The sequence below is a fragment of the Schistocerca gregaria genome, chromosome 8 (assembly GCF_023897955.1).
Source record: "Schistocerca gregaria isolate iqSchGreg1 chromosome 8, iqSchGreg1.2, whole genome shotgun sequence".
Taxonomy (NCBI): domain Eukaryota; kingdom Metazoa; phylum Arthropoda; class Insecta; order Orthoptera; family Acrididae; genus Schistocerca; species Schistocerca gregaria.
The window spans coordinates 506,704,228-506,728,382 of record NC_064927.1 but is presented as its reverse complement, the minus strand read 5'-3'; the positions used below and the strand labels follow the sequence as shown (position 1 = coordinate 506,728,382).

Genomic DNA, 24,155 nt, shown 5'->3' with positions numbered 1-24,155 from the left:
GACCTGAAGTGGTGTAAACAAATGTAAGTTACGTAGCCTTGCATTTTTTGTACATTAGGCCTATATAATATGTATCTGCATACTCTGAGACTTGCCCATTAACTAATGTAGGTTTCCTGAATTTTCCTTGCAGTATTAGTTTTTCATAATGAGACGAGTGTTCAATACGGCGCAAATGTAAAGCTTAAACTCCCACCCAAATGATCACATTCTTTCTAACCAACCTAGACTTCCGGAAATGTCACAGATCAGCCTTTCACAAAAACCAAAATTTCAGGGATGGCGTAGGGTTCCATTATCGCACTCTAGGCCTAACAGGAATGTAAGACCCAAATTACTGATATTTTATTACTTTTGTCATTTGATTTGTTACATAACTGTAAGTACTTACTTTTATTTAATTAATAACCTTTATTATTTATCGCTTTCACAGTAAGACACATTATAATTAAAATTAAAGTCATGAGTGAATACCCTACATTAAAAATGAAATGAAATAAAATAAAATCTGCTCAAATGAAATTTACAGATCTCCTGTGAAACACAGTAAGCATAAGTGGGAGCTCTGTGTATAACAAAAGAGGAAGCAGGAAAGACAGAACAAATAGTGTAATAATTGTGTTAATCAATACAAAGAATGTAGCTGCATATGGTCCAAAAGAATAATATTTACATGTAAACATAACTCATTTGCATAGTGTATGGCAGAAGAGAATGAGTGACCACACTGAATATGGAACTTCACACACTTATTGTTCACTAGCACAGTCAAATACATTGGAAATATCAAATTAACCCACACAATTGTGCATTCATTAGTTTATATTTTTTTACATTCAAAATGTGCTTTCAACAGTTCCACTATTTCAGAAGAAATAGCCCTGTCTTGTACCAAATATGTGTAGTGTTGTAAATAATATTTCTCATTAATCTTCTGTCACATCATGAAGCTATAAATAACAACATATCAAATCAAAATTTACAACATTGAACAGTCAAATGTGTATTTCGATATGTCTCTACAAAAACATTAGTTACCAGTGACAAAAATGCTACTTGCTGAAACAGTACAAAAGATCTAACAGTCTTGGTACAATGTCTCCACACTTGCCATTGAGTTTTGTATGTGCATAGCTGTCTCCTCTTGTCTTGCCAATATTTATAATTGCAATACGTCTCTCCAGCTCAGCAGCTTGCAGGACAATTCTAAACCCCGAGAAAACAGATAGTGACGAGCCTAGTACTAGTAAGGAGTCAGAATCTTCCACAATACTTTTTACAGTTTCTACACGCATTCTTGGAACATTTTCACCGAAAAATATGATGTCTGGTTTAAGTATGCCTCCGCATGATGGGCATTCTGGGACTCGGAAAATTTCTGCTTCAGCCTGCAAGGTAACAATTAGAATAAAAGTTCCATCGTTAATAAAGATAAAAATTATCTCTCGACAAGTTTTGAAACTTTCTGTCATTAGCTTTGAAAGAGACAAAGATGTTTATCATCTCACCTGAGTCAGTTCAACATCACCATCTGGTCGTATCACTTTCGTGGAAGCTTTCATATTGGGATTCATTTGTTGAAGAATTTCCTGGAATGTGTTTCTACTGACATTATAGTCACAGTTTAGGCAAATTACTCTATATGCCGTGCCATGGAGTTCAACAACATTATTACTTCCAGCTTTAGTATGAAGGCCATCAACGTTCTGAGTAACAACCCAACCAATTTTCTGGTGTATTACCTCCAAATCACGTAGAGCGTAGTGTGTAGCATTGGGCGAAAATGACGAAAATCTGGGCCACCCAATAAAGTTGCGAGCCCAATACCTTTTACGAACTTCAGCCCTTTTCAAGAAGTCTTGAAACTGGACGGGTCTCGAAGATGAGCGAGCGTATAAGCCAACATTTTCCGAGCGATAATCAGGAATGCCGCTTTCCGTCGATACTCCTGCTCCAGTAAGCACAGCAATCTTCTGCGACGTCTCAATGAATGTAACAAGTTTGCTAAAATCTTCCACACTGACTGGATTGTGCTTTGGCACGAACGCAGAACTACAGCTACGGGAAACAGAATTTTGACACTTCACCATTCTATCTGCAAATTTCGTTCTTAAAGGCCACATGTTTATAAACAATGTCGAGCGGGTCACACTAACTTGCACACAATAACAAACGGTTATAGTTACGTCACAGTTACTTCACGAATAGTTTCAATGCGTTACGGGAATCGATATTTCATGTCATAAAAAGAAATAATTTCATAATAATCAGATATTCACTATTAACGCGGGCAGTGTCACTTTTCTTCAACATGTAAGTTCGAAAACACAATCAGTTGGTGTCTCCAGCTTCTTTACGTTGCTGAATCATTTCTCGGAGGTTATTTTCGCTGTCTTTCAAATTCCTTTCCAAATACATTTTATTGTTTTCCAGCTGTTTAATTTTCTGGGAGTAACTTTCATGTTTCTTGTCCAACGACGTTTTAATTTCGTTTACATCAGTCAAGACGAACATTCTACCCACTCCTTGATACATTTTTGTATCGGGTGGCATGCTGCTAAGTTCCTTTCCTGTGAGCTGCGTGTGTCTCATACCTTGCTTCAGAACTTCTATCCTGGCATCTGCAACTTTTAGCTGCTGCGTTGTTTCCAGCATTTTTTGTTGCAATTCCTTAAATGCTTTCTTTAATTCTAAATCCACCGTCTTCGACATTTTACAAGTAGGTACCTTACCGCACAACGTACCTGTCCCTACAAGCCGTCTTAACTGTCTAAGCAAAGATGACGCCCACAGAAATACTGGAGGCGTAAAATTGTGAAAGAAATGTAAACACCTTTCTCACTTGCTTCGCTGAAATTTTACATTGATAATTATACTGTAACTTAGATCTTTTAAAACGAGTCGTAAACAAAGACGAGGCAACCGAATTTCTTAATCAGCTGAAACAACTGAGCCTCGCTCTCTGGCAAAGAATCGTATTTTCTGTCACCTTTGCTTTGTGTGATTTACTGTGTATAGTAATTGTCATATGTTCTCACAGAAAGGGACCGCTTGTAATTTCTTGTAAAATGTATGGCAATTATCATCAGGAACCAGACTATCCAGCTGCGCTATCGCATTTATCTCACTTGGATGCAGAAGAACTGAAAGAACTGCTAAACGATGATGAGAAATTTGAAGATATGATGAAAGATATTAAACAGGTTAGTTAATAACTCTTACCTGCTGCAAAGTGCAACGATAGAAGAAGGAAGGGAATATATCTTTAGCTAATTCATGAGGAAACAGATATTTCTGTTTTGTGTACTCGTGGAGCTTCTTTTATGTATGTATGGCCTTAGTTCCTTTCATTACGTAGACGGGAATATGCAAAAAAGAAATTATAAAAAGTCACGATGACATCTTTAGCAGAGAAAAACATCAGAAAATCCCAAATGTTTTCTGCAGTACTCAAAGTTCGTTCTTAAGGAGATGTGGTCATTGGTTTTTGGTTGAGAGTGACACCTTGAAAGTTAACGGCCTTCGTAAGAAATTGTAAATATTCTGTTTATGCGCTGTTTACTGTATTATTCTGGAACGTCATCTAATCAAAATAATCAAAATTTCATTTATCTAACTATATATCAGACTCTCATATTTGTAAGACGAGCATATGCTGCAATAAAATACTAAAATCCCTTAAAAATAGTTGTAAACAAGGAAGAGAGGTCCCCATCCTCATTTATCTACATAAACTCTAGATCTTTTCCTCTGAAAAGCAGCTATCGGTCTCCTTTATCATTCTTAAACGATTGCTGTCAAGTGTCCTTCCAACAAGGTGTTAAACTGCAATTTTCTTTAACAGATTATAGTTTCCTTTGTGTACATCTGTATGGAGGATTTCCTCAAAGGTGTAGAACATGTCAGTTGGTGAGGGAGACCTCAGCTATCTGTGAGTGCCTTAAAACCTTTTACTTGATAGCCATTACTGGTTTTGGGCAACTATGTTCAACTCCAGATGACTACAGTTGTGTATATGGTATGGTCCATGTCTTCAGCAAATGTCTGTTCTTGAACTACTATTCTTCCTTCCTGGGAGGAAGGATAATAGCTCCTTCATGATTGTTCCTAAACAATACAACCAAACAGTGATGTAGATTTTTGTAAGTTTGTTGAGAAGTTCAAGGACATAAAAAGCTAAAAGGGATTTCCTTCCGAACTATCACTGAACTGTTATAGGTATTTTATCTTGATTGCATGTAGGATGAAAGAGAAAAATAAGCCTCACCAACTAGGCCTATGTGGATTTCACATTAGTGAAACCTGAATGGATATAGAATTCTTGTGACAGATCTCTACTTTAGCACAGAAAGAGCCTTTTTGTATGCACACGGGGAGTGGTCTGTAACATATAGAAAGAAATTGAACTGTGCAAATTCTGTAGGTAGTACATTTTATAGTTATTTGGAAATAGAGAGGTTTGCCGAGGATAGAGTAGCATGGAGAGCTACATCAAACAGTTCTTCGGACTGAAGACAACAACAAAGTAATCATCATCGTCAACACCACTTCATTAGTGAATGGGAAATATGCAGAATAAATTATTTCCCTCACTTTTAAATTGCCTGTAGCAGTAACCATGCATACTGAAAATGTAGAGAAACCAAGGAACATTGTTGATTCTAGGCAATGGGTTTGCCCATTAAGTTGTGATCTAGCTGTAATCCCAAAAAGTAACACATTTTACATCTTCTGTTTTGTTGTTTAAGAAATCTGTTTTTGTAGTGTGAGGTGTTCTATGAAAAGTACTGAACTATATGTACATCTACATCTAGCCTTATCAAAAGTCAATGAGAACTGATTTGCCTTAAACCAGCTGTTGATGTTTTTGTGCCTTTCATCAGCTAAGTTTCCAGTAAGGGAACTTGCACCATCTTTCATTTTTGTCTCCTGCCTAAATTACAAATCTTAAATCTTCTGAAACTGTAAATATAAGGTCAAAAATGTCAGAAACAGAGGGCCCAAAATCAAACCTCGTGGTAGAAAGTCTTATTACTTCAAATTCTGACTGCTTGTTGATATGTGATTGACATTGAATGGAAATAACCAAATGTGCTATACCAGCAGTCAGCTTTGGCCCATTATGTCATCAACTTGGGAGAGACAGCCTGTCACCTGTGTCATTACGGCAACCATAACATATTCAATACAATTAACAAAATTAAAACAAATCCAAAATTTAATCATAAAAGTGTGAAAAAGAACATGAAACTAATGGGTGCTCTTGGACTCAGCATTTATTTTCTGAATATTGGTTTGATGACCCCGGTGTTCTTGAGCTGTGGACTGGTAAGTGCCGTCAGTCCCATGTCATCATAAGCTCTGGGATTGCTTCACCCGCTACTATATGGTGCAGTAGTGGAATGTTGTATGTCAAAGTGAATGGGGATCTTGGCTTGACTGCCCGGGTTACGAGGCATGCTAAAAACCTTTATTAAAAAAACGTCAGTCTCAACGTATGCTATGCATTGATAAGATGCATGGCTGTTGAGGTGAAACAGTCATTAGTGGGCAACCTCTGGTAATGTGTCACAAAATGTGTCACATCTCAGTTGTATAAGGGTTACCTAGCCACGAGAGGCTCTGTCTTTGGGGACTTTTATTTCCCTAGCTGCTCATGGGACCGAGATGGATCCTTGTGGTTTTCTCTTCCCACTCCCTTTGGAATGGGTGGGCCACTGGTAGGTATCAACACCCAGTGTAGCCAGTTCCTCAGACTTGGGGAAATGTTAGAATCCTAGCGGCTTTAATAACACAATGTATGCTGCTGATCAGATGATACTTTTTTCGTTTAAAGGAAAGAGAAAAGTTTTGAAAAGGTGTCACCTTTTTACATTCAGAAGGGATTAGAGGGGATTCAGGTACTTCAAAATGTGTTAAGTGGTTACAAAACAGGACACTGTTGGTGGAAACGTTAAGTTCCTAACAAGTGACAAACCTGCAGAAGACCAAACCCCTTGGGGGGAATATGCCACTGAGACTGAGCTCCACGCCACATTAAAGTACACTAAAGGTGTTGTGACATTCAGTGTCCTGGTGGACATACCCAAAGAAGACGTGAAATCTGATTGGGCCCAAAAAGACATTGATGATGTACAGAATATTATGAAAAGGACGGAAGGTGATGTGATTAAATCCATCTCATTCATCTTCACTTTTAATAGCACAAAACTCCCAGAACATATTACGGTGGGTTTTCTTTGCTTAACCATGTGGCCCTATGTCCCTAACCTAATGCGCAGTTTTAAGGGGAGCTGGAACGCCCTATCCTGACAGCGTCAAATTTAGTGACTTGGTTTCCCTGTATTACAGAAACCACTGTAACCATTGACATGAAACTTTTACAGGACATTAAACTGTATGTTCTGAGTCTACTGAACTACAATAATTGCATTTCAGCCACTGCTTTCGGAAATACAGTTTTTTAATTACATGGTTAAAACTGTGTGTACTTTTTTGTATGTTATCCTAAATAATTTTAATTATACTGAACTTCATGTTCTTCTTTTAGTTCAGTAGACTCAAGATATCTATTCCCTGAGAATTTGAATACTCTACTCAAAGTGGTTTCTGAGATTTAGGGAAAAATGCAACAGAAAATGTAAATTTTCAGGAATGGCTTCTAAAATTTCAAAAGACTGTAACTTACTTAATATATGCTTAATTTTTTGTTTTTAGTCACTCACATGCACCCTGCACCATACTGTATATTATCCTCTTGATATTTTTCCAAGTTTTTTCTCCTTTTCTTCTTTCTGGACTCTTTAGTGACCAACTGTGCTTAATACTGTGCTTTATCACTGTGAACCTTGTCCACCTGTTCAAGTTGTCTGATGCAGTTTTCTCCATGATTAATTCCCATATGCTGTAGCACTTTCACCCTAACAATGCTGCCATAATTAAAAGCAATTACAGCATCACTTTAGTGTCTTCATTCAAGCAAAACCATTTTTTGCTAGGCAAGTCCATGTAAGATTACTGAACTACTCATTGGGATTTTGAGTCTGACCGTGTAGACACTGCAGTAATTCAGGATTTGCCAGAACTCTGTAATAGGTTCTATGATATCCATTAGTGCTGCTGGGATGGAATGTTTATAGCTGTATGAACTGTTTGAGTACTGGGTAGTGCGGTAATTGCACCATGAATCAGGCCCAGGAGGGCAAAGGTGCTGTACTGGTTTTTCATCAGTTGACAGTCAGTGGAAGAAGGTAGCCCATACTCCCTGCTTCATTTTCAACAAATCCTCAGTATTATTTCTTATGGCCATCCCATAATACAGCTGTAGTTCATCAATCATTTTGTCTGTCATCCTGTCTCTTATGGCTTTACCATCAGAAAGTTTCTTGTCTCTCAAACTTTGTTTAAACTTCCTCAACCTGGTTCCCATCCTCTTCTGGACTTGACCGATACATTCCAGTTTTGAGATAATCTCCTCACCATAAGACTGAACTGCTACAGCACTGTTACATGCTAGCTTGAGTCTCCATCATGTAAGAACTTAGATCAACTAAAATTTTCAACAGCTGCAGAGACCCCCATACCACCACTTGCTCCTTCATAATTTCTGTCACAGATATGCCCTTCATCATTTCCTGATTTATACTTATAATGAACAGGAATATAGGAATGCGGGTAAGCTACTACAAACAGCATAGTGAATGCATTATTGTGGCCAAAATAGATACGAAGCCCACACCTACTACAGTAGTACAAGTTTATATGACAATTAGCTCTGCAGATGGCGAAGAAATTGAAGAAATGTATGATGAAATAAAAGAAATTATTCAGATAGTGAAGGGAGATGAAAATTTAATAGTCATGGGTGACTGGAATTTGAGTGTTGGAAAAGGGAGAGAAGGAAACGCAGTAGGTGAATACGGACTGGGGCAAAGAAATGAAAGAGGAAGCTGCCGGGTAGAATTTTGCACAGAGCACAACTTAATCATAGGTAACACTTGGTTCAAGAATCATAAAAGAAGGCTGTATACATGGAAGAAAACTTGGAGATACTAAAAGGTATCAGATAGATTATATAATTGTAAGACAGAGATTTAGGAACCAGGTTTAAAATTGTAAGACATTTCGAGGGGCAGATGAGGACTCTGACCACAATCTATTGGTCATGAACTGTAGACTAAAACTGAAGAAACTGCAAGAAGGCGGGAATTTAAGGAGATGGGACATGGATAAACTAAAAGAACCAGAGGTTGTACAGAGTTTCAAGGAGAGCATAAGGGAACAATTGACAGGAATGGGGGAAAGAAATACAGTAGAAGAAGAATGGGTAGCTTTGAGGGATGAAGTAGTGAAGGCAGCAGAGGATCAAGTAGATAAAAAGACGAGGGCTAGTAGAAATCCTTGGGTATCAGAAGAAATATTGAATTTAACTGATGAAAGGAGAAAATATAAAAATGCAGGCAAAAAGGAATACAGACGTCTCAAAAATGAGATCAACATGAAGTGCAAAATGGCTAAGCAGGAATGGCTAGAGGAGAAATGTAAGGATGTAGAGGCTTATCTCACCAGGGTAAGACAGATACTGCCTACAGGAAAATTAAAGAGACCTTTGGAGAGAAGAGAACCACTTGTATGAACACCAAGAGCTCAGATGGAAACCCAGTTCTAAGCAAAGAAGGGAAAGCAGAAAGGTGGAAGAAGTATATAGAGGGTCTATACAAGGGCGATGTACTTGAGGACAATATTATGGAAATGGAGGAGGATGTAGATGAAGATGGGAGATACGATACTGCGTGAAGAGTTTGACAGAGCACTGAAAGACCTGAGTCGAAACAAGGCCCCCGGAGTAGACAACATTCCATTGGAACTACTGACGGCCTTGGGAGAGCCAGTCCTGACAAAACTCTACCATCTGGTGAGCAAGATGTATGAGACAGGCGCAATACCCTCAGACTTCAAGAAGAATATAATAATTCCAATCCCAAAGAAAGCAGGTGCTGACAGATGTGAAAATTACCGAACTATCAGTTTAATAAGCCACAGCTGCAAAATACTAACACGAATTCTTTACAGACGAATGGAAAAACTAGTGGAAGCCAACCTCGGGGAAGATCAGTTTGGATTCCGTAGAAATGCTGGAACACGTGAGGCAATACTGACCCTACGACTTATCTTAGAAGCTAGATTAAGAAAAGGCAAACCTACGTTTCTAGCATTTGTAGACTTAGAGAAAGCTTTTGACAATGTTGACTGGAATACTCTCTTTCAAATTCTGAAGGTGTCAGGGGTAAAATATAGGGAGCGAAAGGCTATTTACAGTTTGTACAGAAACCAGATGGCAGTTAGAAGAGTCGAGGGACATGAAAGGGAAGCAGTGGTTGGGAAGGGAGTGAGACAGGGTTGTAGTCTCTCCCCGATGTTATTCAATCTGTATATTGTGCAAGCAGTAAAGGAAACAAAAGAAAAATTTAGAGTAGGTATTAAAATCCATGGAGAAGAAATAAAAACTTTGAGGTTCGCCGATGACATTGTAATTCTGTCAGAGACAGCAAAGGACTTGGAAGAGCGGTTGAACGGAATGGATAGTGTCTTGAAAGGAGTATGTAAGATGAACATCATCAAAAGCAAAACGAGGATAATGGAATGTAGTCAAATTAAATCTGGTGATGCTGAGGGAATTAGATTAGGAAATGAGACACTTAAAGTAGTAAAGTAATTTTGCTATTTGGGGAGCAAAATAACTGATGATGGTCGAAGTAGAGAGGATATAAAATGTAGACTGGCAATGGCAAGGAAAGCGTTTGTGAATAAGAGAAATTTGTTAACATCGAGTATAGATTTAAGTGTCAGGAAGTCTTTTCTGAAAGTATTTGTACGGAGTGTAGCCATGTATGGAACTGAAACATGGACGATAAATAGTGTGGACAAGAAGAGAATAGAAGTTTTCGAAATGTTGTGTTACAGAAGAATGCTGAAGATTAGATGGGTAGATCACATAACTAATGAGGAAGTATTGAATAGGATTGTGGAGAAGAGAAGTTTGTGGCACAACTTGACCAGAAGAAGGGATCGGTTGGTAGGACATGTTCTGAGGCATCAAGGGATCACCAATTTAGTATTGGAGGGCAGCGTAGAGGGTAAAAATCATAGAGGGAGACCAAGATATGACTACACTAAGCAGATTCAGAAGGATATGGGTTGCAGTGGGTTCTAGGAGATGAAGGAGCTTGCACAGGATAGAGTAGCATGGAGAGCTGCATCAAACCAGTCTCAGGACTGAAGACCACAACAACAACGAATTATAACAATGTTTGGTTAAAATCTGGAAATCCACATTGGTCATCGTAGCAACAGAATTCTTAGAACTGTAGCCGTACTTATGCCAAATGCCATCAGTCATACCATCATTTATTTCAACAGCTTTGTTTGCAGCATCCTTGATTGACTCACATGCAACAGATTTCACAGCAGCTCCAATAAATCCTGCATACTTGTCAATTTTACAAGATGGGCGTGGCATATTCATCATGCCACACATTGTTTCTGCTGCAATGAGTCCTTTGCCAGTAGCTCTCAGTCCATAAAACCATGTAACATTTACTTCAAAATAATTATCTTTACACTTATCAGAATTCCCAAATGAATGAGTATATTTACAATGGGTACAATTAATGATAATTTTCCTGGCTAGTCCAGTTGATACCTCACTGCCTTCATGTAAACTCCACATATTCTGCAACACACACATTCACCTAACACTCTTGTTAGGATATGTAAATCAATCAGAATATAACCTAACCTACCATATACATCACTTTATTTTGAGAAAACTGTGTATCACAACATTTTATTTTAATCTTCAAAACACTAATGGGTGTATCTTTAGATACTGAAGAGTTTGCCTGTATTTCATTGTGTGTAAGTTCACACGCCCCATGTTGAACACAATTTGTTCGAAAATTTATTACTATGAAACCCACGTTTCATAGAAACACTTTGTTTTGACATCATACTTTACTTTTTGAGAGATTTAGCAATATATTCGTCACTTTTCCTTGGAAAAATGTTAGCAATTTGACATACAATACATGTTTATACTGTGAAACGATATGATATTGTTTTTGACAGTTCCACTAATACAAACACATAATTTAACCTTTATAACACAGCAATCCACAGCCTGCTATATAAAAAATTACCCATATTATTAGATCTTGAAGTAACACACGTAAAAATTTCAACATTTTCGACTGGTGTAGATTATATTTAAAAAAATAAAATACTTCTCATGTGACTTTATAAGTTATATATGTAGCGCCGGTAGACAGGCACAATAAAATAACACACAAACACACACACAAAATTTCTAGCTTTCGCAACCAACGGTTGCTTCTTCAGGAAAGAAGGAAGGAGAGGGAAAGATGAAAGGATGTGGGTTTTAAGGGAGAGGGTAAGGAGTCATTCCAATCCCGGGAGCGGAAAGACTTCCCTGGGGGAAAAAAGGACAGGTGTACACTCGCACACACACACACATATCCATCCGTTTGTGCGGATGGATATGTGTGTGTGTGTGCGCGCGAGTGTACACTTGTCCTTTTTTCCCCCTAAGGGAAGTCTTTCCGCTCCTTTCGTCTTTCCCTCTCCTTCCCTCTTTCCTGAAGAAGCAACCATCGGTTGCGAAAGCTAGTAATTCTGTGTGTGTGTGTGTGTGTGTGTGTGTGTGTGTGTGTGTTTTGTTCATTGTGCCTGTCTGCCGGCACTTTCCCACTTGGTAAGTCTTGGAATCTTTGTTTTTAATATATTTTTCCCATGTGGAAGTTTCTAAAATAGAAAGAAACTTCCACATGGGAAAAATATATTAAGTGCCCATCTACCAGCGCTTTTCCGCTTTATATATGATGATGATGTAAATAAAATATAAAAAAACTTCCACATGGGAAAAAATATCTTAAAAACAAAGATTCCAAGACTTACCAAGCGGGAAAGCGCCCGTAGATAGGCACAATGAATAAAACACACACAGAGAATTTGAGCTTTCGCAACCGGCGGCTGCTTCGTCAGGAAAGAGGGAAGGAAAAGGAAAGATGAAAGGATGTGGGTTTTAAGGGAGAGGGTAAGGAGTCATTCCAATCCCGGGAGCGGAAAGACTTACCTTGGGGGGAAAAAAGGATAGGTATATGCTCGCGCGCCCCCCCCCCCCCCCCCCCCCCACACACACACACACATCCATCCATACACAGACATCTGCTTTGTTTTTAATATATATATATAAAATCATTTTATTCAGAAAATTGTAAATTTTATAATGAGATAAAAATCCGAAAACATGAAAAAATTTTACCTCATAACTACCCTTAAATGCCAGCACTTTAGGCCTACCACTCTTATATGGAAGGGAGAAGCCACTTGGGGCAAATGTGGTAAGGCTGCCCAAGAAGGAGTTAGATGTTCATCTCCTGCAAAGTGTGTGAACCGCTCTGGGTCTCGCTCTGTCTGGAGTAGGGACTGCTGTGTCTTCCTTGATGAATGAAAGGTATGGGAGATCAAAACCACAAGATGGGTCCCCTACTGCGAGGCCAAAAAGTTTTGTAAGAACTTGTAGCCCCTTATGCTTGATACGTCCTTTGCTTCAGTTGTTAAACAGTGAGTACAGAAAATGGATGCTGTACAAACGTGGAGGTTGCTTGTGTTAGCATTTGTCAGTGTACTTGTGCTGCTGCTGTTACTTCACCGTCTATGCTTCCTCCCAAAACATCAGAGATTGGCCGTTGTTGCTCACATTGCGGAGTTCCCCGCTCCTTCAGATGTTCAGTTTGGTCCACTGGCCAGTGCTACCACTACCACTGCCACGGTTGTGGCCCAGAAACCAACCCAGGGCAGAAAATCAAAATGCCTCAAGACTGAACCTCCACCCATTATGGGCTCCCTCCCTGACGGAAAGGTGGGGTGAAAGTGCAATGCCCATGATAAATTGCTTCCATTTTTCAGTGGAACATTAATGAGAGTTCAAGACATATGTGAAGGAACTAAAACTGCTAGCACAGGAACATCCCCTGTGTCTGTTTACAAGAAATGCATTTTAAAGCCATTGACACCCCTGTGCTAGGTGTGTATACCCTTCACGGAAAGGATGACATGACTGGGGAAAGGGCCAAGGGAGGGGTCTCTGTGATTGTCAATAACATGCACCACTACTCTGCTCTTTTCATAGCTACTGACCTGCAAGCAGTTGCTGTTTGAAATTCATCTTTGTCAGAGGATCACTGTTTGTTCATTATATCTCCCTCCACAAGATGTAATACACTCTGGGGCTCTCACAGATCTTATGGAACAACTCCCATGACCATGTCTCCTTCTGGGAGACTTCAGTGCCCATCATGTCTTGCAGGACTCCACACCTACTTGCCCTTGGGGTCAGATTTTGGAGAGCCTCGTGACGTCTCACGAGCGATCCGACATGAGCTGACTTGTCCTTCCCAGAGTCCTAGGTCATCTTAGTTGGAGAGTTGTACCTTGGTGGACAGAGGTGTGCCGTTTCTGCAGTGTGGGACAGGCGTGTAGCTCTTCAGTGCTTTAAATGGCACCCAACAGCAGACAACCTCATAATCTTTAGTCACCAGAACCAAGGCTCGATGCTTAATTAAGGAGAGCAAGAAAAGGTGCTGGACTCTGTCAACTGTTCCACTTCTCCACTCCTCCTATGAAGGTTTGGGAAGTCATCTGGAGCATTTTCGGTAAACAAAGTCATTTAACAATAGCAGTAGTGCTGAAATGGGTATCTCCAAGCAATGCCCTGAGACCGTCATTCAGATGCTGGCAGAACATACTGCAAATTCCAGCAATTTTCTTCAACTACGATGACTACAAAAGGTGGTGGTTTTCTGCTGGGTACCAGGGCACATGGGTATTGCAAGGAATAAAAGGGAGGATGTAGCAGCGAAGGAGGCATCTAGTGATCCTCAGTTGTTTCACTGTTCTATCCCACTTTATGCTATCACCTCGCTGTTGAGGTACAGAGTTATGTGTTGATGGTAAGTAGAGTGGCTGGAAGTGACTGATAATCAGTTGTCTGTAGTAAAGCCCTTATATCCAGAATGAGATTTTAACTCTGCAGCGGAGTGTGCGCTGATATGAAACTTCCTGGCAGATTAAAACTGTGTGCCCGACCGAGACTCGAAATCGGGACCTTTGCCTTTCGCGGGCAAGTGCTCTACCATCTGAGCTACCGAAGCACGACTCACGCCCGGTACTCACAGCTTTACTTCTGCCAGTATCTCGTCTCCTACGTTCCAAATTTTACACAAGCTCTTCGCTGTATACCATTGATAACATTAACTGTGATACAACTGAAAATTTTGTGGCTGTGTAGGAAGCACAGTATCTGACCAGTTAGATCATTAGCTTTTCATATTGTAAATACATATCTGCACTTATTTACATTGCCTTCACTAAATAATTTCAACTGAGCATTGGTTTTTTTTGCAGAAGACGCAATAAGGTATTACGTTAGACATTTTTATTTTATACTGAACTGTTACTATGCTAACACGCTGTTCGACTAAACAAGTTTTAATTTCTTTTCGAGTCACATTATATTCCCCACCTATTTTGTTTCCACCAACAATCTCCTATGTGCGCTATATGCAACAAAGGGCCTTTGTACGCATTCATGGGTAAGCCTTAACCCCTCCAAGTGTACTTTTAGCATTGTAGGCTCTGCTATAGCATAGAATCTAGAGAAGGTAATTTTAATTCACAATCAAGGTGCAGTATCGAAAGGGCTTATGTATAGCTTCAATCTGTAATGTGACTTCGTCCTGGATGAAAATTTATCAGAGGATTGTTAACATGCTTAGTACATAATGAAAAAAATCCGCTAGCTGTAAGTCAAGGGAAAAGTCGTCCGCTGATAAGATTCAGTAGGTAATAGATGCTGCTGCGTTACACATTTCAAGGTATCAGCTGACAAACTTCCCACTGAGATACAGAAAGCTGACATCAATTTTCATTAAAAGTAGCATATAAACAGTCACATTTCAAGGTATCAGCTGACAAACTTCCCACTGAGATACAGAAAGCTGACATCAATTTTCATTAAAAGTAGCATATAAACAGTCACAAGATAAATTTTTAATTGAGAGGAAATCAGTGAAAACAAAGATTTCGCAACCCATGGTTGCTTCATCAGGAAAGAGGGAAGGAGAGGGAAAGATGAGAGGATGTGGGTTTTAAGGGAAAGGGTAAGGAGCCATTCCAATCCCGTGAGCGGAAAGGGGGGGAAAAAAGACAGGTATACACTCCCGCGTGCGCATATAATAGGCAAAGAGTTTGGGCAGAGATGTCAGTCGAGGTGGAAGTACAGAGGCAAAGATGTTGTTGAAAGACAGGTGAGGTATGAGAGGCGGCAACTTGAAATTAGCGGAGGTTGAGGCCTGGTGGGTAACGGGAAGAGAGGATATACTGAAGGGCAATTTCCCATCTCCGGAGTTCGGATAGGTTGGTTTTGGTGAGAAGTATCCAGATAACCCGGACGGTGTAACACTGTGCCAAGATGTGCTGGTCGTGCACCAAGGCATGTTTAGCCACAGGGTGATCCTCATTACCAACAAACACTGTCTGCCTGTGTCCATTCATGCGAATGGACAGTTTGTTGCTGGTCATTCCCACATAGAAAGAGTCACAGTGTAGGCAGGTCAGTTGGTAAATCATGTGGGTGCTTTCACACGTGTACACCTTCTGGATTGCAGGACTGGTGTAGGTGGTGGTGAGAGGGTACATGGGACAGGTTTTACACCAGGGGCAGTTACAAGGGTAGGAGCCAGAGGGTAGGGAAGGGGCTTTGGGGATTTCATATGGATGAACCAAGAGGTTACGAAGGTTAGGTGGATGGCGGAAAGACACGATGGTGGAGTGGGGAGGATTTTGTGAAGGATGGATCTCATTTCAGGGCAGGATTTGAGGAAGTCGTATCCCTGCGGGAGAACCACATTCAGAGTCTGATCCAGTCCCGGGAAGTATCCTGTCACAAGTGGGGCAGTGGGTTCTTCTGTGGGAGGTTCTGGGTTTGAGGGGATGAGGAAGTGGCTCTGGTTATTTGCTTCTGTACCAGGTGGGGAGGGTAGTTGGGAGATGCGAAAGCTGTTTCCAGGCTGTTGGTGTAATGGTTCAGGGATTCAGGACTGGAGCAGATTCATTTGCCACAAAGACCTAGGGTGTAGGGAAGGGACCGTTTGATATAGAATGGGTGGCAGCTGTCATAATGGAGGTACTGTTGCTTGTTGGTGGGTTTGATGTGGACGGATGTGTGAAGCTGGCCATTGGACAGATGGAGGTCAATGTCAAGGAAAGTGGTATGAGATTTGGAATAGTACCAGGTGAATCTGATGGAACCAAAGGAGTTGAGGTTGGAGAGGAAATTCTGGAGTTCTTCTTCACTGTGAGTCCAGATCATGAAGATGTCATCAATAAATGTGTACCAAACTTTGGGTTGGCAGGCCTGGGTAACCAAGAAGGCTTCCTCTAAACGACCCATGAATAGGTTGGCGTACGAGGGGGGGCCCATCCTGGTACCCATGGCTGTTCCCTTTAATTGTTGGTAGGTGTGGCCTTTGAAAGGGAAGAAGTTGTGCGTCAGGATGAAGCTGGCTAAGGTAATGAGGAAAGAGCTTTTAGGTAGGGTGGCAGGTGATCGGCGTGAAAGAAAGTGCTCCATCACAGCGAGGCCCTGGACGTGCGGAATATTTGTTATAGGGAAGTGGCATCAATGGTTACAAGGATGGTTTCCGGGGGTAACAGATTGGGTAAGGATTCCAGGCGTTTGAGAAAGTAGTTGGTGTCTTTGATGAAGGATGGGAGACTGCATATAATGTGTTGTAGGTGTTGATGTATGTAGGCAGAGATACGTTCTGTGGGAGCTTGATAACTAGCTACAATGGGGCGGCCGGGATGTTTGGGTTTGTGAATTTTAGGAAGTAGGTAGAAGGTAGGGGTGCGGGGTGTCGGTGGGGTAAGGAGGTTGATGGAGTCAGGTGAAAGGTTTTGTAGGGGGCCTAAGGTTCTGAGGATTCCTTGAAGCTCCGCCTGGACATCAGGAATGGGATTACCTTGCCAAACTTTGTATGTAATGTTGTCAAAAGCTGATGCAGTCCCTCAGCCACATACTCCCGACGATCAAGTATCACAGTCGTGGAACCCTTGTCAGCCGCAAGAATGACAATGGATCGGTCAGCTTTCAGATCATGGATAACCTGGGCTTCAGCTGTGGTGATGTTGGGAGTAGAATTAAGGTTTTTCAAGGAGGATTGAGAGGCAAGGCTGGAAGTGAGAAATTCCTGGAAGGTTTGGAGAGGGTGATTTTGAGGAAGAGGAGGTGAGTCCCACTGTGACTGAGGATGGAACTGTTCCAGGCAGGGTTCAATTTGGATAGTGTCTTGGGGAGTTGGATCATTAGGAGTAGGATTAGGATTATTTTTCTTCGTGGCAAAGTGATATTTCCAGCAGAGAGTACGAGTGTAGGACAGTAAATCTTTGACGAGTGCTGTTTGGTTGAATCTGGGAGTGGGGCTTAAGGTGAGGCCTTTGGAAAGGACAGAGGTTTTGGATTGGGAGAGATGTTTGGAGGAAAGGTTAACTACAGAATTAGGGTGATGTGGTTCCAGATTATGTTGTTTGGAATTTTGAGATTTTGGGGGGAGTGGAGCTGGAACTGGGAGATTGAGTAGATGGGAGAGACTGGGTCTGTGTGCAATGAGAGGAGGTTGAGGTTTGCTGGAAAGGTTGTGGAGGGTGAGTGAGTTGCCTTTCCCGAGTTGGGAAACTAGGAGATTGGATAGTTTTTTGAGGTGGAGGGTGGCATGCTGTTCTAATTTGTGGTTGGCCTGTAGGAGGAGGCTCTGAACAGCCGGTGTGGTTGTGGGAGAGGAAAGATTGAGGACTTCTATTGAGGATAGGAGTTGATGGGTTTGTTCATTGGCTGAGTTGATGTATAGGTGAAGGATTAGGTTGGTGAGGGCTATGGATTGTTCAGTTTGGAACTGGTATAGGGACTGATGGAAAGAAGGGTTACAGCCAGAGATGGGAACTTTAAGTGTGAGGCCCTTGGGGGTAATGCCAAATGTTAGACAAGCCTGAGTAAATAAAATATGGGAGTGTAATCTGGCTAGGGCAAAGACATGTTTGCAGAGGGAATATTAGAGAAACATTCCACGTGGGAAAAAACACACACACACACACACACACACACACACACAAATTTCAAGCTTTCGCAACCCACGGTTGCTTCATCAGGAAAGAGGGAAGGAGAGGGAAAGACAAAAGGATGTGGGTTTTAAGATAGAGGGTAAGGAGTCATTCCAATCCCGGGAGTGGAAAGACTTACCTTGGGGGGGAAAAGGGACAGGTATACACTCTCGCGCACAAGCAGACAAGCCCGCCCCACCCACGATGTCACAGCTGACTGTCAGGAATATTAATAATAATCCCTAATGCGTTTCACGAATTTTCAATTGGGAGGGACTTGGTCATGAAAATCTGTCACTGGCTCCTGGACTATACATAGCTGTGGTGCACTTCCTTCCACCCACGAAGACAGGGTGTGGTCCTCCTTGCTTGTCTTTGCATAGGCCACAGCCCTATTATGTGTGGCTTTTTGCTCCATTGAGAGGAACACCCCCCCACGCCCCCTCCCCCACCAGTGTGTGTGCACTAGATTTGCTGGCAGATCTGCCTGCAATTTTAAGTGTTCTTCAAACAAATGTGGTTAGGCATGTAAGGTTTTGTGATTTGTACAGCTTGTTTTCGAAAATTTTGGGGAGATGTTCTTAATATTTTAAGATGGGGACAGTGTCACCCATTATTGCTGTAAGTGGTCAGCTAGTTACATTTTCCATGCCTCTTATCTTTTCACTCTTTTGTGGTTGTAGATCTGTTTTAATCCCAGCTGTTGCACCTTCCACCCATTTTCAGTTGTTTTTAGGTGTGTGAAATAGATTGATTGTACAGCTCCACATGAGTGAGGCGGGAGTAAGTGAATGAGTGTCAGTTTATAGATTTCCTCCTTACTGTATACACAAATTTAGAAATTTTATCCAAATTAGTTTGTTTAAATGAGTGTAAGGACACTGATAACATCGTTGTTGTGTGTCCGAAAGCTCCTTACACCCACACACCCATGCACACACAAAATTACTAGGACACTTACGGGAATAAGAGGGTTTTGGACAGGGGGGAAACCAAACAAAAGGCATACCTACTCTTTATTACAAAAATCAGTAGTGGCAACTTGACATAAAGCACAATTAAAATCGGCAAAATTCACTACTGTCCCCTTCGATTGACCTATGTAAGTAAACTGAATTGTTCATTACCAACGAATGACTAAATTTGCAAAAAAAAAAAGAAAGAAAAAGAAAGATCATACTGAAAAAGTCACCAACCAAAAATACCAAACATTGCTGCAAATTCTGGTATCAAACACTTCAGTTGGCCGATATAGCTAGAACAAAGTCCTTAACGCCAAGTTTTTGAATAAAAGTGATTGCTGCCATTGAAGAACCAAACTATCACATTCAGACATACACTATAGAGTTAATTCACCACTGCAGCCAGTTTTCTCCCATTCACATTTATTCATTTCGCCACAACACAACGCAAGTGCAACATTTCAACCTAATCTATACTTTGTCCTCTGCTACAGATTTGTTGATCACTTCAACCAGTTTTGTTGCATCTACATTTACCAACTCTCAAACTAACTGATTTTCTGACCTATTCTAAACTTCAGAATACACCTCAGTTTCATCTGTCACCCCTTCCAGTTTTCTACCATTCAAATATGTTGGCTTCGCCAATTCCAATTTAACCTAGATTTCTTGCCATGCTGCAGATTAGTCCAGCTCAACATCCACTGTTCTTTCGCACTAGTTTGCATGTTTAACAAAAGAGGTACTATTTGTGGCAGTTTGTGAAACTATTTCATAGATAAACTGCACGAGCCCCTACTACATTCCCCAGTTAACATTACTAAGTATCTTATCAGAGACAAATATTTACATATAGCCCAAAAGATACCATTATTACCAAACAAAACGCAAAAGAAAACAAAAATCCAAATCTCCCTAAGTGTGTGTGTGTGACGGCATTATGATTTAGTCTCTCTGGGAAAGGGCCACAGTGAAGAGATCCATTGTGTAAGTAAGTCAATATATTCCTAAGTTCAGGTAAATGAAATTTCATTATTTTACTACTGATTTCATCATAAGCTTGTGAACATTTATTTTTAAGGGAGTTTATAACACTGAAAACTTCTTTTGTAGATTTAGGATAAGTTAAATTTTATTAAGCATGTTTTTGAAGGATTTTCTAAGGAACTTAAGAAATATTCAATCCTAAATTATTGACTACTGACTGAATAAATTTATTAAAGGTTTCTGCAATTTTGGGCATATCTTTGATCTGTTCATTATCTAACTTTAAAGAAATTTCTTCTTTTGTTGATTAATTTTTCATCTCTCATTTGTAACTGTATTGCTAATTGTTTTTATCCTGTTGCTGGAGGAGTTTATTTTTCCTTGAAAGTTTATATCTTTTGATGATCTGATGACTTTGCTTAGAATTTTAAGGTACATTTTATAATGTGACTTAATATTATCATCATCTAGTCTCTTGATGCCAAGCAGATTCTTCTATTTGCTTTTGCACAATATTCTGGTCCCATTTGCAATCTTGGGCTTCGTGCATTTAATCTGATTCCACCTGTTAATTTATTAGAAAAAATAGTTTTCGAAGTGACATGTGACACTAGATCGCGTGTTATCATATTTTTCATTAGTGCCAGGGGTGTTATGCAAATCTTTTCAGTTTGTATTTCTCAAATTCTTCAATTCCTTTTTCATTTATTGCCCTTGTAATTTCACAGTTATTTTTATTTATTTCCTTCACTCTGTTACTGTATGTCAGCAGTTGATTGCGGTGGTCTGAGAAGCCATTAACAGTGGGAGTTACACTATGACTTCGTAGTCTCGATGCAACTAGAGTATTGTCAGTAGCAGTGTTTCTGGTTTCCATCACTCCTGTAGCAAAGTTTCTGAGGGGGTTGAAGATTATACTAAATGGAAAAGTGCTTAAGTATAGTTCTAGAATAAGTGTGCTGCATAAAATTTTAATCTCCACTTAATATTACCGCATATTGCTTGGAAGTAAAGAAGTGAGTGAGCATCAAGTTGTTCCATATATAATTCAAAATAACATGATTGAGTCCTATAGAGTGTGACTACAATTAACCTTCCATGAAGTGGGTATCAATGTTTTTATGTTTGTATTCCTTTTTAATGTGTGTCGCACCTCCCCCTATCTCCATATTTGACCTGCATATATATGGTCATTCCTACATCTGTAGCCAAACAATGTTCACAAACAAATATTATATCTACATGTTGTGGAGGCTGTAGTTCATCTAAACAAAGCGGAAGTATATTGCTTTCGTTTTAATCCTCAAATATTTCAATGCAGAATGTTTATTTTAAACTTCTTTTACCTCCTCACAATGGAAAATCCAGGACGGATTGTAACAATATCATGAAAAGTGGTGTGTGACAGTGTGGTTTCAATTGCCTGAGACTGCAGTCGTGTGTGTGAGTTGCAGTGTGAGTGTGAGTATCAGAGAGAGAGAGTGTGTGTGTGTGTGTGTGTGTGTGTGTGTGTGTGTGTGTGTGTGTGCGCGCGCGCGCATGTGGGGGGGGGGGGGGGGACACTTACGCATTTTGTTTTATCTATTGTTGACAACAGCCTTAATGGCCGAAAGCTTTATTTGTGACGTCTTTTTGTTGTGCATATCTGCGACTCATCTCTGCTAAATGGTGTGTACCAGCTTTCCTTTTCATAATATTCTTTTACATTCATGTATTTTAGGCTCAAAATTTTAGTTATATTTACATAAGTGTCTGTGTCACCTGTTAAAGATTCTGCTACCAACCAGACATTTTCCTTTTTCCATACCTGTTGATATGTAGGCTGTGCCTAGCAAAAGCCCACCTGTCAATAACACCAACAGAAACCAAATCTACATTCGTTCCAGCACCTGACAGAAGCATTGGTCTAACTCCATGTTGACTCAACTTACAGAGCTGCTCAACTGGGGATGATGTAATGCTTCAAAAAGGAACCAATGAAACAATTGTATGGATTTATCTTACACTATCTGTACCAGGTCACTCCTGATGCTGTAACTATGGTCCCTGTCATTACTTTTTGGTGCTCCAACCACTATTACAATATTATCTTCCTTTCCAAAACCTTTGCATGAGGAACCTATATACTTTCCCACAACATTAACACTTACAGTTTGCTTAAAAAAAATTGTGACGTGCTGCTTGTTGTGTTGTTCGTCCTATAACAACTAGCCCACACCTCGTCCATGATAATACCGATCTGCAGGACTGTATTCCTCTTTCCTACTTCCTCTCACTTCCCACTTCTCATTACTCGTCGCCCACCTTAACAATTCCAATTTCATCCTTGCATTGTCAAGCTCTTCTTAAGAGCCCTTCTTTATCCCTCCTGTTCAGCTAATTTTTGTCTCTTGCACAGACTCAGCAGTACTATGGAGGAGTCTCACTTACATTGTGATACACCCCAGAAACAACTAGCATATGGCATCTCAGTCTTCACACTCGTGCATGTTTTCATACAATATTGGAAGCTGGGTCCCCTAATAATTACTCTTAATCCAACAATTATACACTTACTATATAATTTAAGTTGCATGTACAGTTATCAGGACACAAGAGAAACAAATAAAACATAACATGACTGCCGAAATCATCACTCATCCCCCACCATGTTTCACTCTTTGGACGTAAACTCTGCCAGAAGTTAGAAATGGTGTGAAACAAGATTCATCCAACCAAAGGACATTCTTCCATTGCTGCATGGTCCAGATCTTACAGCTTCGGCACCACATTTTCTGGTTACAGGCATTTCCGTCACTAATGACTGGTTTTGGAATTGCAGCTTATCCAGCAGTTCCCTGCTTATGGAGGTCCTTTCATGTTGTTGTGATGCTGACAGGCTTTATGAGTGCAACATTCAGTTCTGCAGTTGACTTTTGCAGCTGTCCTCCTCTTAGCTTTTTGTCACAATCCTCTTCAGTGACTGTCTGTCACATCCATTCAGCACAGACTTCCATCCACATTGTGACTTAACAGAAGCTATTTTTTCACTTTCCCTGTATGTGGTATAAATCATCAGTATGGTGCCTTTTGGAACACCAAATATTAAGGTTTCCTTGGTTATGAAAGCACCCACCATGCAAGTAACAAATGTTTGACCACTACTGCCACTCGTAAGATATTGAGGATAATGCACAGGTGCCATTCGTGGTCAAATACAGTAGCATAACATGCAGGCTTGGCTAGGATCTGTCTTTAATTCGAGCACATATTTCTCATGTTGTTTCCATATTTTTATCCATCCCCTGCACACGTATTTATAGTAAGTATAAACTGCTGGTCCTCTGCACCAAATGACGACCTGTTGTATGTCTTCCTGAACTTTATTCTAAATTTTTGTTGAATCTTTCATACATACAGACCGTGAACAGCTTCAAGAAGTTTTTGGCAATATTCACCAGGTCATTTGTATCTCTCTTTATGTGAAGTCAATTTATTCATGGTCGTCATTGAACTTTACATTACATTACATTAATTTTTCTTCTTCATTTTATTTTTTTTGTCTTCCTGTGTAAAATTTTATGCACGTGCACCTCTGGTTTGATGTAGATTTTAATACCTAACAGGTCTATTTTAAAATTCCGTCCTCACCTGAGATGGTTTTACCTAATTATGCAAAGAAATTATACTGTCATGTTGTCACAACACTGATGAACTATCTGTTCTTTTCTACAGGAAAAGGTTGAGTATCTTTGAATCTGTGTTGACATTTTTACCTTTTTGTTTTTTCCCCATTTCAATTGTTTATTTGGGGGCAGGGAGGAGAGGGGAGCAGGTAGGTGTTTGACGTTTATTGCTTTTGCCTATGTGGGTTGATATAAAATATAAAAATACTCTATAGTATTATATTCAGTTTTGAAAAGGTACAACAGTAATTGGACATGGCTGGGTCCATTGTTGATAAATACAGACAGATAGTCATTCCTTCTT

The 24,155-nt window shown here is 40.1% G+C and overlaps 3 protein-coding genes across 3 annotated transcripts in view; 1 reads left to right on the top strand and 2 right to left on the bottom strand.

Annotated features, from left to right (window-relative positions):
* Positions 1–323: 323 nt before the first annotated feature.
* LOC126283966 (NAD-dependent protein deacylase Sirt4) lies at positions 324–2,753 on the bottom strand. The gene is made up of 2 exons (XM_049982425.1): positions 1,509–2,753; positions 324–1,388 (listed from the first exon to the last, which is right to left on the bottom strand). Exons 1-2 carry the CDS (start codon positions 2,121–2,123, stop codon positions 1,053–1,055), a joined length of 951 nt encoding a protein of 316 aa, XP_049838382.1. The 5' UTR covers positions 2,124–2,753; the 3' UTR covers positions 324–1,052.
* On the bottom strand, positions 2,332–2,712 carry LOC126285277 (prefoldin subunit 1). Its single transcript, XM_049984566.1, has one exon. The coding sequence runs from the start codon at positions 2,710–2,712 to the stop codon at positions 2,332–2,334; it is 381 nt and encodes a 126-aa protein (XP_049840523.1).
* Positions 2,754–3,068: 315 nt separating the features above from the next.
* The window catches only part of LOC126283969 (vacuolar protein sorting-associated protein 37B), a 47,806-nt gene continuing 26,719 nt past the window's right edge, over positions 3,069–24,155 (top strand). The window contains exon 1 of the mRNA XM_049982427.1: positions 3,069–3,203. Within this exon, the coding sequence (XP_049838384.1) occupies positions 3,069–3,203 (135 nt within the window). The remainder of the gene's footprint in view (positions 3,204–24,155) is intronic.

Bases quoted from the DNA above. Each gene is read 5' to 3' on its own strand.
- LOC126283966 (XM_049982425.1), bottom strand. From the start codon at position 2,123: ATGTGGCCTTTAAGAACGAAATTTGCAGATAGAATGGTGAAGTGTCAA. The intron at 1,389-1,508 runs GTGAGATGATAA...GTTACCTTGCAG, and splicing joins GTGATGTTGAACTGACTCAG to GCTGAAGCAGAAATTTTCCG.
- LOC126285277 (XM_049984566.1), bottom strand. From the start codon at position 2,712: ATGTCGAAGACGGTGGATTTAGAATTAAAGAAAGCATTTAAGGAATTG.